The sequence below is a fragment of the Macrosteles quadrilineatus genome, unplaced genomic scaffold (assembly GCF_028750875.1).
Source record: "Macrosteles quadrilineatus isolate MER2022 unplaced genomic scaffold, UCM_ALF_1.0 Scaffold_3__2_contigs__length_128488019, whole genome shotgun sequence".
In the NCBI taxonomy this organism is placed as follows: domain Eukaryota; kingdom Metazoa; phylum Arthropoda; class Insecta; order Hemiptera; family Cicadellidae; genus Macrosteles; species Macrosteles quadrilineatus.
This window is the reverse complement of record NW_026542596.1, coordinates 66699078-66716447: the sequence shown is the minus strand read 5'-3', so window position 1 is coordinate 66716447 and position 17370 is coordinate 66699078. Positions and strand designations below refer to the sequence as shown.

At 38.5% G+C, this 17370-nt stretch overlaps 1 protein-coding gene across 2 annotated transcripts in view; it reads right to left on the bottom strand.

Moving 5' to 3' along the window:
* The window catches only part of LOC128988796 (cadherin-99C-like), a 111889-nt gene that overhangs the window by 42021 nt on the left and 52498 nt on the right, over positions 1-17370 (bottom strand). For both annotated transcript variants that reach the window (XM_054410446.1, XM_054410447.1), the window contains exons 5-6: positions 16811-16933; positions 4973-5236 (exon numbers count right to left, since the gene is read on the bottom strand). In XM_054410446.1, coding sequence (XP_054266421.1) covers positions 4973-5236; positions 16811-16933 — 387 coding nt within the window. The remainder of the gene's footprint in view (positions 1-4972; positions 5237-16810; positions 16934-17370) is intronic.

The following is a 17370-nucleotide window of genomic DNA, read 5'->3' as shown; positions in this document are numbered from 1 at the left end:
TGTGTGTTACGCAAGACTGGTGCTGGTATGTCGATGGTGCGCATGCGCGGTACACACTGATCTCTCTGCGCTCGCGAGTTCAGTACTACTGGAAATTTCGTATACAACTTTGTTCGTGAATTAATTCACTGATAATATATTTCAGGCCAAAGCCTATAAAAGACTGGAAAATGTCTAAGGCTAGAGTAACCTCAACACCACCAAACGAAATTTTACTCCCTCTTCACATCGTCCTATTTATATCTGATGATTTAATAAAAGAACTTCTCACTTCTGTGTGGTTTTTGTCCCCTTTTCCTGTGAGTGTTGTTTGGAAGAAATGTTTTCGTTACGACTAAATGAAAATGTAATGTTTTCTTGTAATCTTGTAAAGTAATTCTCCTTTAGTTTAGTCATTGAGTATGGTTTAGTGTACCCTTTGCGGCAAGCCTGGGAATGATGGATAACTCCTGTACTGTTTAAACCCCTCATGGGAAATAATAACAAATTTATTGTCAAAGTATGTTGTTACATGACTACTGTTAGCTTTCTGCTTTGGCCAGAGTTGTACTATTTCGTGTTATTTAAAGGTTATTCGACATAGATTGTATTCACTAGTTTAATATTTATACAAACAATAACACAGTCTAGTTAAACTTTTGAAAGTCAGTCTCATTACAATAATTTCCTTAGCACTTTGATGACTATTCTTGGCAAAACTAAACCATCTTAATATGTGTAGCCTTGAGGTTATATGGAAAACTGTAAAATACCCATAAACAGACAACTCCAACTAATAAAACTTAAACCATACATCATTTTCACAGCATAAAGTTGGCAGTGATCATGAAACGTGTAATGAAACGCCGGAACTCGTGTATTCGATTGTCGTGGCCGTGTATATGTCTGTGTTGGAGATTTATATACAATTACTCATGCATGTGTTGTGTGCCAACCTGTGATACATGGAGGACGTGCGTCGTGCGTGGTGCTTACAGCCGCTCCCAGCATCGGAGATTGATATTGTACCACTGATACTGATACTGATGAAGTGATATCCAGAAGTGATTGTTGTGCTGTGTTAACAATGTTGAGGTGCAAGAAAAGGAATTTCTCTGTACACGACCCTGATGATGGTTCTGTACTCTACTCTATTTTTGTCAACAATATATGTAAACTATTGCGTCAGGTTGATCCTCCATTTAGCTGCTAGAGTTTTGAAAGCTGCGCGCGCACTACGGCGACACGGCACGGACGGGCGGGCGGCACGGCAATTTTTAAAAGTTAATAACATTGAATGTCATATGAGTGCGCCCACTACGGCGGTACGGCCGGCAACGGACGTTCGGCAGCTTCCGCCGTTTGTTAAAAAGTCCGGGAGACAGAACTCCAGGACATTTCCGAGCTGCCGTGACGCCCGTACCGCCCGTACCGACCGGGAGCACTGCACACCGACCGGGCGGGCGGCACGGGACATCCGCCATTCTCAACTGATCTCTGTCAAAGTAGCAGTGTTTTCGTGTGTTGTAAACATAGATGTTAGTAAGTTGATTTTTCTCGTTGAGAAAACCCCAAAACTGTACAACATGCGACATCCGGAATATTTTGTTAACGTCCGGCGTGACAATATATGGGCAGAAATATGATCTATTATGAAACAATCAGGTAAGTTTTACACATAACCCTTCTACAAGACCAGGAAACAAGGTGTGGAACACTCCAAAACTTAGTCTTTTCCTGTTTATGTGGTGTATCTAAAATCTTTGCTTGCACATTCTTGTCTCCTCTTCCTCTGCCAAAATTAAACCTACTATCACCACTTAATCTACATCCATCTTTACTCATAATTTTTAGCTCGCAGACTGTCAACTGTCCTAAATTGCGGATGTGCGGATGTCCCGTCCCGTCCGTCCGTGCCGTGCCGCCCTAGTGCGCGCACCCCCTCTTAAAAATGCCGTCCGTGCCGTACCGCCCGTCCGTGCCGTGCCGCCTTAGTGCGCGCGTAGCTTCATTACAGGGTGTAATCTGACAGTACCGTTGTCAGACTGTTGTTTGAAACTTTGAGAATACAAATGTGACACTCAAATCTTCCCTACGCTGAAATCCAGTTATTACAAGTTACTACAGAAAAAATCCAACCCCAGAGATGATGAGAATTGTTACAACATTTATAGGTGTTTAGCCTGAAAATTAACCTTTAGGTATGAACCCAGTGGTCACGTCCCAGGAAAAACTAATTGACAATTAATTAACAGTACTGCAGGTATCGTTTGTTCTTACTGTTATTAAATTTGATCCAGATATTAAAAAAAGAAGAACTAATTTAATCTTGCAAGTTGACAACTGTAAATCTCTCCCTGCTGATTGTCTATCAATACCACATCCTTATAAAGTTTTTTACTTTAAAATGCTCGTATTTAAGTTCGCTGATTGAGACTGTTATTTTCTAGCCATCATACCAATTCAACTAATCAAGGAAGCGTCAAAATATTTTGTAAAAGAGAATCCGATGTCTTAAGTCCATTATAAGTAAGATTGTTGTTAAATTTATGAAATTGGTATACTACTCACCGATTGATTAATGCTAAATAAAATTATAAACTACCCGTAACCTCTAAGCCCGACAGTGTTCCTGTTTGCAAGAGAACGGTAGTCAAGGTCAGGACCCAGCGAGGCGATGGTAATGCTAATAGTCCAGGTAATTGTTCTAAACACCTGTTTAGCATCCATCCCCAGACCTCCTCTCTCCCCGAGGCGATCGTTTGTCGATGCTATCTCGTCTAGAACCCCAGGCAATCGCCGACCTTATTTTATTACTTAATTTTATTAGCGTTACAGCAAAACAGTTTCCTACACGTTTTGGTTTTTGCTGGGATTTCATGTCGATCAAAACACCAAGATAATTACTTGGGTGTGGATTTTGATTAGATGCATTTCTGGTTCTAAATATACAGCTTCGTAATTGCAATGTGAGCTGTGGTGTTGCTATTTAAATATTGTCTTGTAATACAATAACATTGCTTTGTAACTTGGGTAATGACAAGCATATAGTACAACTTGGTTGTTGTGTAAAGAAATATTTAGAGTCAAGAGAAGATGCTAACAATCAAAGAGATGAAGAATTTAGACTTCCACAGTCGTTCTCACAAGATTTAAGCTCATTGTATTCTGGGTTGGATTGTGTCATAAAGCTGTTATAAATGTTAACGTAGCAGTCCATCATCAGGGTGCATAGTCAACAGTGAAGGCACAGCGAAAAAGGAAATACAAGGTACAAGTTAAGTACTGTATGGATTTCAATTACTTACAGTTCGATGGCCGGTCCAACTTATGATACAAGTACAGGCAACATAATGCCAGAGACATATGAATAAACCTCCATCAAGGGATACCTAGTACCAATTTCAGTAAATAACAGGCAAGAGGTTGGGGATACAGCTAATCTTGAGACGCAATAGCTAAAAAGCCTTTACCCAAAGTCCTTGCGTTAGTCGAAAGTCAAACTTCTTTGTGACGAGACTATGGGAAAATGATTTTTGGAAAGAGCTAAGTAGGAGTGTAAGGAATTATTATGTAATTAATTAGTGTTAGGAATTAGCCAGAATGGCCACACCAGATGATGTGTTTGGGAAGAATAATGCAATTAATACATATCTATATCTATATATATAAAATCCAATGTGTGTTTGTATATTTGTATGTTTGTATATTTGTATGTTTGTATATTTGTATATTTGTATGTTTGTCCTTTATGGACTCCAAAACCGCTTGACAGATTGTAATGAAACTTTCAGGCATTATTAAGCATTATTCAAGGATGGTTTGTGTGAAGTTTGGTGCAGATCCGTCAAAAGGGCTCCGCCCCAGTGGCTCTGGAGTTTCCCATGTTAATCTTATGAGTACTCATATTTAAATGGATTAAAGAATCTTAACAGCTGGTTCAACAAAACTATCTGATTCTGTGATGTTCAATAGCATTAAAACGTTAATAGGTTTACCAACAGGGTGCAGCACTATATTTTTTTTAATTTATGAGAACAGCTAATTTGCAACCAAAAGGTGAGTGAACGTAGCGAACGAACTCCAACCTGGAGGCGAGTTAGCGTAGCGAACGAGCTAACCTGTAGGCAAGTGAGCGCAGCGAACGAGCTCCAACCTAAAGGTGAGTGAGCGTAGCGAACGAACTTCAACCAGGACGTGATTAAGCCATGCGAACGAGCTCATCTTGAAAATGTACGAGCATGTGACATAAAACCACAATAGGACAGGACTACGTCTGTCGGGCCAGCTAGTATATATATAAAATCCAATGTATGTTTGTTTGTATGTATGTATGTATGTTTGTTTGTTTGTCCTTTATGGACTCCGAAACCGCTCGACAGATTGTAATGAAAATTTCAGGCATTATTAAGCATTATTCAAGGATGGTTTGTGTAAAGTTTGGTTCAGATCCGTCAAAAGGGCTCCGCCCCAGTGGCTCTGGAGTTTCCCATGTTAACCTTATGAGTACTCATATTTAAATGGAATTAAGGAATCTTAACAGCTGGTTCAACTAATCAATTTGATTCTGTGATGCCACAGCCACCTCTAATACATGTATTAATACATGTATTAGAGATGGCTGTAGTGATGCGGTGATGCTCAATAGCATTAAAAGTTAATAGGTTTACCAACAGGGTGCAGTACTGTTATTTTTTTATTTATGACAACAGCTAATTTGCAACCAAAAGGTGAGTGAGCGTAGCGAACGAACTTCAACCTGGAGGTGAGTTAGCGTAGCGAACGAGCTAAGCTAAAGGCAAGTGAGCGCAGCGAACGAGCTCCCATCTAAAGGTGAGTGAGCGTAGCGAACGAACTTCAACCAGGACGTGATTGAGCCATGCGAACGAGCCCATCTTGAAAATGAACGAGCTTTTGACATTAAAACACATAAGGACAGGACGACGTCTGTCGGGCCAGCTAGTTAATACATGAAATTAATTTTTCCACTCACAGTAGCCACCACGGTGAGGAGGTATCTCTGGGTCTTCTCATAGTCCAGACTCCTGTTGACAGTGACTTGTCCCTGATGAGGAAGGTTGATGGCGAAGTATCCGTACCCGTCAGCCACAGTGACTCTGCTCCTGCCCACCCCCTGGTCTGTCCCAACCCCTCGCCCGTCACCGGGGATGATGGAGTACTCCACCAGGCTGTTGACACCGGCGTCCCTGTCGACCGCCTTCAGACCTCGGAAGATCGTCGTCCCCACTGGCACCAGCTGGAAACAGTATAGTTGATGATTAGAAGTGTTAAAGGAAGTACAGTAGTGGAAATGTTTGACCTTTTGTTGGGTGGAAAAGGTGTGTCTTGCTTTACTGTGTAAATTTTCACGGTTAACAAAAATAAAAGTAATTTCTAAAACCCCTTTTAATAAAATCGGCAAGCATGATTTGCTTGAATCTCCAACATCAGTCTCCTACTTTAACTATCAAATGTTTATACTTAAACTAAATTTGCACTTTAATGTGAGGTCAGAACATTTGCTTGAATCACTGTATGAACATAGTATAATACAAATACGTCCTACCAACACTTTTTCATACATCTACATTTACATTGTAAACGTTTACAAAGCAATACATAAATCGGAGGTGGACTCCGTTTGTGCATAGTGATCGGCGTAACTGCGATCGATCATTTAACATCTTCAATACCCAGTTACTGTCTTGTAAATGCTTACAATAAATTGTAGTTGCAGATAAGTGCACCAAAAACTGTTTCAAGACGTATTTTACAATAAGTTTGTGTAATACTGCAGCAGCAACATGTAAAATAAAATGCTACTCAAGAAGTGATTAAGAACTTTTGTTACTTCTAAACAATGGAGAATAACTACTCTTTTCGAATGATTGAGCATTGGGTCATCGTTTTAGCACTATATGTCAACGAAAACTAACAACCAAGAAAGTGGGAGCTTTCACATGAACGTGGTTGCATTTCCTCCGAGAAGTGGACGACGACAGATGAGATGGTGATGGCTCAAGAGCGATTCTATTCTCACTCTACTCTTTCACTTTTCTATTTCAGATCTACAAACTACATCCTCCTCAGTGGATAGAAGATACAACATGATTGCACCGGTCTTGGCACTAATACCCCTCTGGTTTTATCAGACCGATTTCACTTTAAAGAGCTGTCGGATTAATTTGATTACACTTTTGACGAAATTGGTGTAAAAGAAGTGGTTAAGCCTGAATAATATAATCCACATATTTCCCCACAAGAAAATACATGATTGACGGATACTGGGCAAAAGAAATGGAGGACGTAATTATTTCATTTCAGTGTTAGTATAACTAAGTTGTAGCAGATTTGTAAAAGTTTTGTTAAGGGTGAATTCTTTTTCATTGAAGAAACTTCAGAAAGTTATTTCTACTACATTTACTCTAAAAATGTACATACGTTAAACTATTGACAATTGGGATTGTGTAGTATTAGGTAAGTTGATTTCAATAAGCGTTTTGTAATTAAAAAATGTAATCTAGAAAAATCCTTTTAAAAACTAGTAAAAATTGTTTTCCATGGAACTTCTTGAAATCGATGGATACCTGAACACTCGTAGTCTTTGACTAGTATGACTCATATTCATCGATATTTGGTATAGTACGTATTTTTTTCTTGCCTATTATGAAAGTCTTCAAATATTTAGTGAACATGTTTTTACCGTATATTCAGGATCTTTTTGCGATTCAGAAAATAATAATATTTTTATACTGTACCTAAATAGGTTGATAAAATACTGCCTTCTTATGTGTCCAGGCACATGCCAAGTAGTTCCCACGACACCCGCCATTATGCGCCGTTTGTGCACAGTTTACTTTGCATAGGCCATCAAATAAATTCCTACACATTAAATTGCAAACTATATTTAACGATTAGCCATTTCTCCACCGCGCATAATCTGAACACTAATATCCACTGATAACTCTCCATTACCCCTCTACCTCGGAGCTATTCTGTGGCAAGGTGACCTTCACCTCCGCACTACTGTCACTAATTACTATCTGTAACTATGGTAAATGGGAGGTTACAGTTGTAGAGAGGTTTGTGTCACCGCCCACATTGTCCTTGGTCCTGTAACAGGATCAAATGTCCTTTGGAAAGAATGGATACTTAACTGGGTACATAAGTGGTCATGGTACTCGTCTAGCAATGAAAAGTTTTCCTGCAAAAGATCACGAGAAACGTTGAGTCTTTTTTACCGCCCGAAACTCGACCGTATTGTTCTTGATTATTTATTGGGCTTGTAGTACATGGTCCTGGCTGCAGAAAGCGCTAGGGTCGGTCAGTAAAGCTACTCAAGGCATGGTTACTCTCGTTTTCTATAAAATTTAGGTCAAATTACGCTCAGTTGCGTTCAATCTCAATTGATGAAAAGGCAAATGTAATGGGTAAACATAAATTTTATACAATCCGATTTATTCTACAGTATTAAAAATCATATCTTTCGACGAGACAATAAAGTGATATTTTCCCAAGTGATATTTTAAATGTGGATGAAAATATACGAATTTAAAACGTCTTTCTTGTATTTTGTTTTATATATTTTGGGGCAAAATAGCTTGTTTTAAATTCTGTTGAGTAAGACACTTTACCTTCACCTGACATAGGCACTTGCTTTGTGATTAGCAAATTCCAAACAGGCATGGCCAAAATCACACTAACTACAACCTAAAAACTAATTTATTAGCTTTAACTACATGTGTAAAAAACTATCGAAATAAAATTAATTAACGTAAACCATTGTAAAAATAAATAAAAACTAATGAACTGATTTGTTTTCGTGGACAACAGAAACCGTATAGCAATGATTAATAAAAAATCATCTATGTGTTTTAAATAAAATCCATAGCACATTTATACCACAAAGCAATGAAGTTTAGCAACAATGCAAGCACCAAGTTTGCAACTACACGTGCCATAATTCCATCACTTCCTCATAAAATTCCGTACTCCGAAATACTCCGATACTCCGATAAAAGGTTCAGTAATTGGTTAATGCTTAGGAATGCATTTTCCATTATTTTTTACAAGCTTATAAGAAACATACCTAACAATGTAAAAGCTACAGAATCGCATGAAGTCGAGCGTGTTAGACCGGCTACAGGCGAGGTTGCATCCAGTTCTCAACACTTGTAACTAATGGCGACCTGGAGCTGTTCATTTTCCAGCTTCTGAGATATAGTTCGCACGCTTTCATTTAGATATTGGTTCTCTCAGCACCCCGCAGTGACGAGTTTATCTGCTCAGGGCGAGTTTATATGAGGCTCAGAGCGAGTTTCCTTCGGATAATTAAACTCGAATAGCCAATGTAATTAATAAACATATCATGGCGGAAATGTGGGAATTATATGAATGGAATATTAAGTTAATTTCAGTGGAGTGAATCAGCCTGAGGTGTAGAATGTGTTGAATTAATGTACCAGAAGGGTTATTAGAAGTTTGTATATGTTATAGGTTGAGAAGCGCAGTGCAAACTGAAGGGGATTGACCAAAATATGGATTTGAAATACGATATCATAAATCGATAGTATTATCGACTAGATGTGATTGTTAGGTAATCTAGTCGGTAGCGAGACGGATTGTGAAACAGGGAGACATGTCCTGGTGCCAACAATCATAATTAATCAGTTTAGTCTATTTGTGCACTGTACCGGGCTACCGGCTAATCCCTCGATTAACATCCACGCAGAGCATTTAAGACTATGTGGACAGTAAAATGCATATCGTATTACCATCTAAAGAGAATGTGTGACAATTTGGAGTTGATGAAGGTAGACCAAAATAAACTTGGGGCAGTATTCGGAACATTGGCTTTTTAAAGCTCCATCGATATGATTGTCTTCCTAATTAAAGTTCTTAAGCCGAAATTTGTCCTCCATAATGTTTAAAAGTTTTTAGAGAATGATGGGAGTTTGGTTTTGATTCACTTCTTGGATTTAATAAAGCGTGATATTATTTTAAATAAAATTAGTTCGAAATAAATGAAATATTCCTAATTAGTTGATCTAACTTTCAAGAAACCCTTAAGAAATTTAGAAAAGTAAATTAAATAACGAAGAAAATATTTACAAATTTGACATTTTAACTTGCAAAAATGATTATATTGCGAAAAAAGTCAACTTTTATCGTGCAGGAAATAATTCATGGAGATAGGTAATTCATTGGAGTTCCACACAAGAACTACTTCTAAATCCAAAACAGAATACCGCGAAAATATCACGTTTTTAATTTAAATTACCATCCAAACAACTTCGTTACATCGGGAATTCACGTGAAGCTAACGAGGAGACCAGAATGGGAGCGCTGCATGATGTTCCCAGGACAGAGAGATTAGCGCAACCGCTTGCGTCTGGCCTCAGAACACGCAACGCGCAATTAATACAAGCTTGCGTCACCCGTGGAAACTAGTTATCCCGGTGACAAAAAGCAATCATTAATAACATTCCTAGATTTGTCATTTACATTGGATCACTCAAGCTGTCAATGGGTAATTATGAAATTCACTTCGCTATTTGGTTTTTGTGGTGACAGCAAGGTTGGCAGGTTGGCATCAGCAGGTTGGCAGTGAAGTCGTAGTTAATTAATTTAATGTATATTGTGAGGATTATTATTCTGTAGTTACTCCTAACACCTCATGAAAAAGTCTTGAAAAATAATTTTGGATTTTTAAAATTATAAGTGGTGTTATGAATGCAGCTACAATTTGCATCTTTCACATCCTTGAGTTCGCAGTTAATGTATGCACGTAATTGTGTTCATGTTAAAGAATAGGGAACTAGATCACCTCCCATCCACCTTAGATAGCCAACTTCAGTTAATTTATTTTCCATTCTCCCACAACGAAATCTTTACCATCCTCTCAATTCTCTGCCCCCAGACGTCCATCCCATTCTCGTATCTAGAAGTGCACAGAAACGATTTCCATTCCACCATTCCCCTTGCCTCGGCCATTGAGTATTGTTACTTCATTACTCTATGTATCGCGGTGCCAAGGTGCTTTGCAACTCGGTTCATTTCCACTGTCCCTTGTACCACGGTCCGCCGCTGCTCTGGTGGTCTGATGACTCCACTGTATGCTAAACAGGTCGTCGACTCTAGTAGGAGAACCTGCAGCTCTTGAGGCGAGAACTGTAAGTCATTGTTTGGTAAAGTGTCGATATACAATCTTCAATAGGCGATTATAACTCTAGGAGAACCTTCAAACAAGAGGTTACAGACATCAAACCAGTGCCTATGAGTGGTTTGTGAATTTGGCTATTTCCGAATTAATAAACCACTATTCTTGACCACTATTGTAGGTGAGAAGTTGTCAACCAAAGTTCATGAGCCTACATTACCTAAAGCTGACGAACTTAAAGAAAATAGTTTTTATGGACATTTCCTCACTTTCTTGTGGCTTAAAGAAATTATCATGTCAATTATGTAGAACGTACTACAATTTAAATTCCGGGTATTTTCTCAATCACTACTACTCCTCTCAAACCTAAGTTGAACAGGAAAATATTACGAACATGTTTGAAATTGGGCTGAGCCGTGTTTGAAATTGGGCTGGGTCATGTTTGAAATTAGGCTGGGCCATGTTTGAAATTAGGCTGAGTCTTTTCAGTCAGAACCTTTTATAACTGTCGAATAAAGCAGATTACGCGGAAGGATGTGGTAAATGTCAAATAGTTTAGTACTTAGTTGGGTTGACGATCTAGTGACAATCTTTAGTAAATACATATCTGTAACTAAAGATATTTTGACAAATTTAATTAAATGAGAACTCCAAGAAGTTCCTAGATTCCCAAGGCAGACGGATGGTTCATTATTGTTCTGAAGATATGTTTATGTTTGGTAATCTGCAATCTACAGGGAAAGTCTTGTGCTAGAGACAGCTTCCAGACTCTTGGAGCGCCAGAGACATATTAAAGAGTCCCAAATCTTTTGATTCAAAGAACCTTTAAAGAAAATCTCCAGGGAGAATCAGCTGTCAGAAACTTATGCAAAACTTTCCTTAGGCGCAAAAACCTTTAGGGATAATCAGAATCTACTGCTAAGAAATGCTGAGAAGAATTCAAGAAAGTCTCGAAACGATTCTTAGCTGTCCGGAATCACCAGTATCAAAGGAGTGACAAATGCAAGAGACAACTTTGAAAGTCCCAAGGCTTCAGTGTCTAGCGTGTGGCGTGTAGCGGGTGTAGTGTCGTGTCGGTCCCATTACTCTAATTATATTTCCCGCTAGCAGAGACTCCCGCACGTCCCATGCCACGGGTCACGTGGTACAAGCTACGAGGTTCGAGCCAAAAGATAATTGAAACTGACAACAGGCGGAGCTCGTGACAGAGATACGCGACCCGTCATCATAAAACGTTTATAGTTAACGGGGGTTTAATCAGTCGTTTATGAAGCAATTTGCTAAAATGTAGTCAATATGTAAAGTTGTATCATTCTGCAGATAAAACTAGGGAATTTTCTATTGTGGTCTATCCAAGCTGGCCTGTCATTAAGATCCGTGTTCCTATTCGGCCAACCGCAGATGTACCATGACTCGGTTGTCCAGAGCCCATCAATCTACCAAACACAATTTTGATATCTACAAAAAAGACTATAATATCAGTTCCTCTCTGTATCGGAGAGTCGTCTCTTGAAAGCCACACATCTTAAAATAATATGTACGTACGATTGTTTCTTAGTTACAAGAAGCAATGCTGTCACCTACTTCGGTTTACACAAACTCTGCAAACTTACAGTTTCGCATGTTCTTTTGCGGCCTTCCAGTTATTTTACAGTCCACTGCGGTCCAACAAGATCGACTGCGGTTTAGGCTGAATCCGCGGCACATACCTCAGTCCACTGAGCCGTGAACACGTTACAGATGGTCCCACAATTCCTTGGTCCCACGTCGCAACAATGGACAATTACCTACCGGGTTACGAGTCCCATACGTTCTGCTGGACTTGCATAAGTAGCTCCCTTCCCTCGGTCGCCCAAGAAGCTGACCAGGAAATTAATATTGTGCAACACTGGAGCAGATTTGGGTAATTTTGTTACATCAGTCTAGTAAGTTAAATATATGTCTGTTTCTCATTGCAGAATGATAATACTGTACAGTCCATTGTAGGTGAGATGACATTTTACATTTGAGTCCAAAAGTCCACGATGTATGTCTCGTTGTTGTTTTGTGAATCGTCATGTTTTAGTCAAGGGAGCCAAAACGCCACTGGCCTCAGGCTTTCCTAGGACCATATCCTCTTCAGCCATGGTATTCCGAGTAATAATGGTTAGTTTATCTTCTAAAAACACGAAGGTATCAACTATATTCCTACGTTCTTTTTTCAGCATGATTTCAGAAGATTATTAGAAACTTAGCTATCTGCATTGATGAAGTATAGCATAGCAATCATAACCTGCAAATTCAATAAATTATGTGATAAATGTGATTTGCATTGCACTCTGTGTTTTGTAATTTTGTTTGTTTAACTATTTTTTGTTCTCGGGACGTTGGAGCTTCTCAGGTTAAAACTGTGTAGTGTGTTGGTCTTTTTGTGTGCTAAATGAGTGTTAAAACATTTTGGAGCTCTAATCATGTGTACGCTTTTCAGCCTTTTCATGTCCTTGACAGTCTCTTGAAGTTGAAAAAAGACATCTATTCTCCTAAACCTTACTTTCAAAAACACATTATGATTTGGGTTCATCACTGTTCATGCTTTTGTGTTGTTGATGCTTAGTCTCACTCCTTCATGTTGTTTTTATTCATGAAAATGGTTTTTAATTTTCTGAATGGTTTCTCACTGGTGTTTCTTAACTCATTTAAGTACAGTTTTGCGTTTCCTTACAAAATATTCTTAATCCTCAACAAGCAAACTGTATTACTTTGTTAACATTTGTTAACAACGCCGCATATGCAAAACCTGCAAAGCATCTTGATCGCAACTTTCTCTCTTAAACCATTACACCGGCGCTATCAAGCATCTCTACTTCTCCGGTATCTGCCAATCTCGGCTTCCAACAAAGCCATACCGCACGGCGAGATGGGATATCCGATAACTATAGACGATAGCTAGGGAGTGGCCAGCGGCTACTGGATAGAGCCGTCATACGGTCGTGACCCACGCTGAAGATCAAGGCCAGTGAAGGGAGTGACGTCACCAACCAAGTTTGGCAACCACCCACCACAACCACACAACCACAACCAGGCACGGTGGTGCAACCACAGGTGGATCTAAACGGCGACAATGGAACAATGCTCATTGATTGATCCGGGTCAACGGATGACTGGGGAGCTTAACTTGCAACAGATGTGTGGATGATTGTGTCGTGAGCTTGAAGTAGTAGATGTTTCCAGAAAAAAATAATTTGGTTGAGAGTAACGATTACCGAGTGACTGAGGGTAAAATATTCAAAAGAATTGTTAGGTTTGGCAACTATATAGGATAAAATTACACGATCTCGTAGAAAACTAGTGGTTTATATTTTACAAAATGTGGCCCAATTGCATTATGTGTTGATTATTTCAGTAACTTGAATTTAGTTTAGTATGTAATACTAGACCAAGAATGTAGAAATTATTTACAACTCAGAAATTAATTAGAAGCATCTTTGTTAACCGTGTCTTTAAATGGAAATAAAACAAATATTATATTGACAAAATAAAGCAAATTTGGGTAGTAAAAAACCCTCAAGATCAATAAAAAAATACTGTAGTTAAAAATGTTTTTTTTTTTGTGGGATACGACTAACAAACACAACCTCCTCCCCACCCACAACAATGATGTCAAAAATAATTACTACAATGATTGCCTTTATATGATATTAATCTACCACCAAGCTGTTCCTAGATTCGTGAAACCAACATGCCGCTGTAGATTCTCAAAGTTCCAACGCTATAAAGATCGCATTGTCACCTCAGTAATGGAGATTACTCAACCGCTGTGATCGAACCATTGTGTTTGTGTGGACCAATCTCTACGTCGGCCTTGACAGAGAGACGTTTCGTCTTCACGCTCCGCGCGTCATCAAGGCCTGAGGAAGGAACCTTGGTAGTCAAATAGTAATGGTTCACTGATCGGTTGTGTTCAGACCTCAGACGGTCTCCGGTCACTGGTTCCCAAAGGGTATTGTGAAAACGCTGTTACAAAATAACTATTTGCCTAGTGACTTTTTACTCGTATATGTCAAGTTTTGCTAAATATTATGTTTTGGCACGTATTCAATATTGGTTAGGGAACGGGTCCAATGATACTCTTAGGTACTGTAAGATTAAAGTTAATCAGGTTAATAATGAAGTTAATAATTAGTAAAAGTTTTATACAAATTAAGTAAAATTTTGATTTGTATAATTCAAAACCAATTAAAATTATTATATTTTTGCAAAAATTGTGTTCTAAGTGTTTTGTTAAAAGTAATAATTGAATAGCAACCTCAATTATAATTTGGACAGTTAATTTGTTTGAATATCTACTGAAACCTTGTTTACTAAACGTATAACTAATCTGTAAAGTATACGAAAATCTTTTTGAATTCCCGCTTGTTCTTCCCTGTAAACCCTAAGACTATCGTTATAGGAAAAAGATTTTGCCCCTATTTAGTTTTAAAACTTTTGATCTAAATTCAACTCGTAGATTGAAATTTCATAGCTTTGTAAAACATATGAAATAGAAATACATAAATAAGGTGATGATTTTTATGTACCGGTCAGTGTGAATACAATCTGCGCTCTCGACTACTCGATCGTTAAAGTCTCCACAGACGACCATTACGTTAATGTTATTACAAATACTTGACAACAATAATTCAACCGAGAATGTTTAACAGCAATAAGTCAATAAGCAAGTGTGTCGAGTCACAAAGGATTTTCAATCTTTGGATAAAAATTAACAAAAATGTTATCAAAATTCATGCTTCTGGCTTCTGGACTATATTGTTAAGACAATATTGTGGTTTTGACGAGTTTTGCAGGCAATGAAAACGTTGTCTTCGCAACCAAACATGTAAGCTGATGAGCAATATTAATCGTTGGAGTATTTGACGGAGAAATGTACAATATATTATTATCTCCTAAAAAATGTTATATGGTCAATTACCGATCTTTGAAGGACATCAGCTAACAAGCAAAGTGGTCCACACCCAAACGCGGTAAAACACCAAAATCGGCCTCGTGAAAGTAACGCTCGACTGACTCCATAACAACGCGGTGACCTGTGGGCGTGCAAACTGTGAAATGGACAGAGACGCCGCAGTGCGCCTGCGCGTGGGCCGCTCGCGAGCTGTACGCAGACGCAGACTCAAGGCGCAGCGGCGCGGCGTAGCACCCACGCCGTGCGCAGGTCAGTGATGGTGACGGTGAATCACAAGGTCGACGGGGAAATTCGCCGACTCCTTTCCGGAACAGGCCGTTCGATACTATCCCCGATCAGGCAGAAATATCGTGTCTGTTAAACTGATAACACTTTTACAACAGTTAGAATTACCGGCAGGCATAATTTAAACTAATTCTTCCAATTGGATTTTCTCGTCAGATTACAACAAAACCAGTACCGACTCCTCATATTTTTTAAGGTCTTAAAGAACCATTAAGCACCTTCGCAACTATGTTTTACATTATTCAATTTTAATTTTCTCCTATTATTATTTTTCATTTATAACTATCAAATTCAGTTCATTCTTATTCTTAGAAGCTTCTAATGAGTGTTTATGTGTGCTCTATACTTTTGTGTATTAGTTACTGTACCATATGATATGCTGTTGTGAGAGTTACATTTCAGAACAATGAAGCGACATTATCGTGTGTTTCGACACCAATAGAAAACATCAATGGCCCATTTGGATTTGACCGACGAAGATTTTATATCACTTCACCCGTGATTTACAAAACTCTCAACCCTACAAAGGTTCAAATAGTCCTGACATAAAGTAATACACATATGTTGTACACAATAATAATATAATCATCCGATCTCAATTATTGACTAAGGAACACACTACTTATACAACTTTAACTGCAGTTTTCCGGGAAAGTATAATTCCAACCAATAGTCCGATAATTGGCAGTGAAGATTATGCCGAAGATGAAATCGAGGGTTTCTGCGGTTTCTCCTCATATACAAGGAGGTAATTATGCGATAAGGCGATGTCGCAGGTCCTGGGAGTGGATAACGCCCAGCGGTGTGCGCGGGGCAAGGGTCACGTGGTACTGGAGACAACCGGACAACAGGGAAACAGGGGAAAAGGGGAACAAGGCAACACAATGTGGACAGAAACAACAACGGAATAGGGAGGTTTAATTGAATAAAATAGAAAAATAACAGAGGAACTGGAATATTAAAAGTGATAGCGATATTAATGGCACAGCATTAGATGTAAGGGTTAACTCAACTCTTAAATTATAAGCAAAATGGTAAAGGGGCGTCAATTAAAGATGGAAGTGAGACAAACCACTGTTGAAATGGTACAGTGAACCGTCGAATAATAAGTATCAAGACACCTGCAAAAATGAACGAAACTGCTCCAAATATTAACATTTTAATCTGAAAATTTAGAGATGTGATGAAATTTCATGCAGCCCAAAGTATTTTATGTTCATAGCTTTAGTGGGGGTAAAATATTCTTGCATTAAAGAGCTTCAATCTGAAATGACTTATATCTCATTAATATTATACAAAATAAAAATAAATGGTACATAGCATACATAGCTTTGTTAGAATTGTATCAGAATCTGCTAATAAAATCTTTGTATTGGTTTTATGGGCTGCACAATCCGATTTGAGTAATAACTTAATAAATTGCATGACAAATCATCTATAATTACCTCTGATATTGTGGTGTTGTACGGAGTGTTGATGAAGATGGGAGGGTTGTCGTTTACGTCCACTACTCTCACAATGACAGGGACAGTCTTCTTCTTGCGTGTGGACCTCACTGTGCACGTCAGCTGGGGACATTCATGGTGGCGGTAAGTAAGGGTTTAAATAATCAAATGGAAACAATATTTATTGGATGATCATGATCTTTGACAACTGTAACTTGTACATAAGTACTTTGAAAGTGGTATATTTGATCAGTATGGTTATACAACTGACAAGAATAACCCTATCAGTTACCCAAACATATTGATGAAATATTATGTTTTCAGTTACAATTTACACAAACTAGAAGTATTATTACACTATCATATTTTTCGTTCAGAGTCAAATATTTCCAACAAATTGCGTCATTAAATCACATACTCTTGAATCACTTTTATTATACATGTATTAATTGGCATATGATATGATTTAGAGCTCCGGAACCTCCCAATTAGACTCACTTTCACCAGGGACAAGCCTGGCTGGACATGGTAATTAGAAGCAGTCCGGCAAAACAAAACTG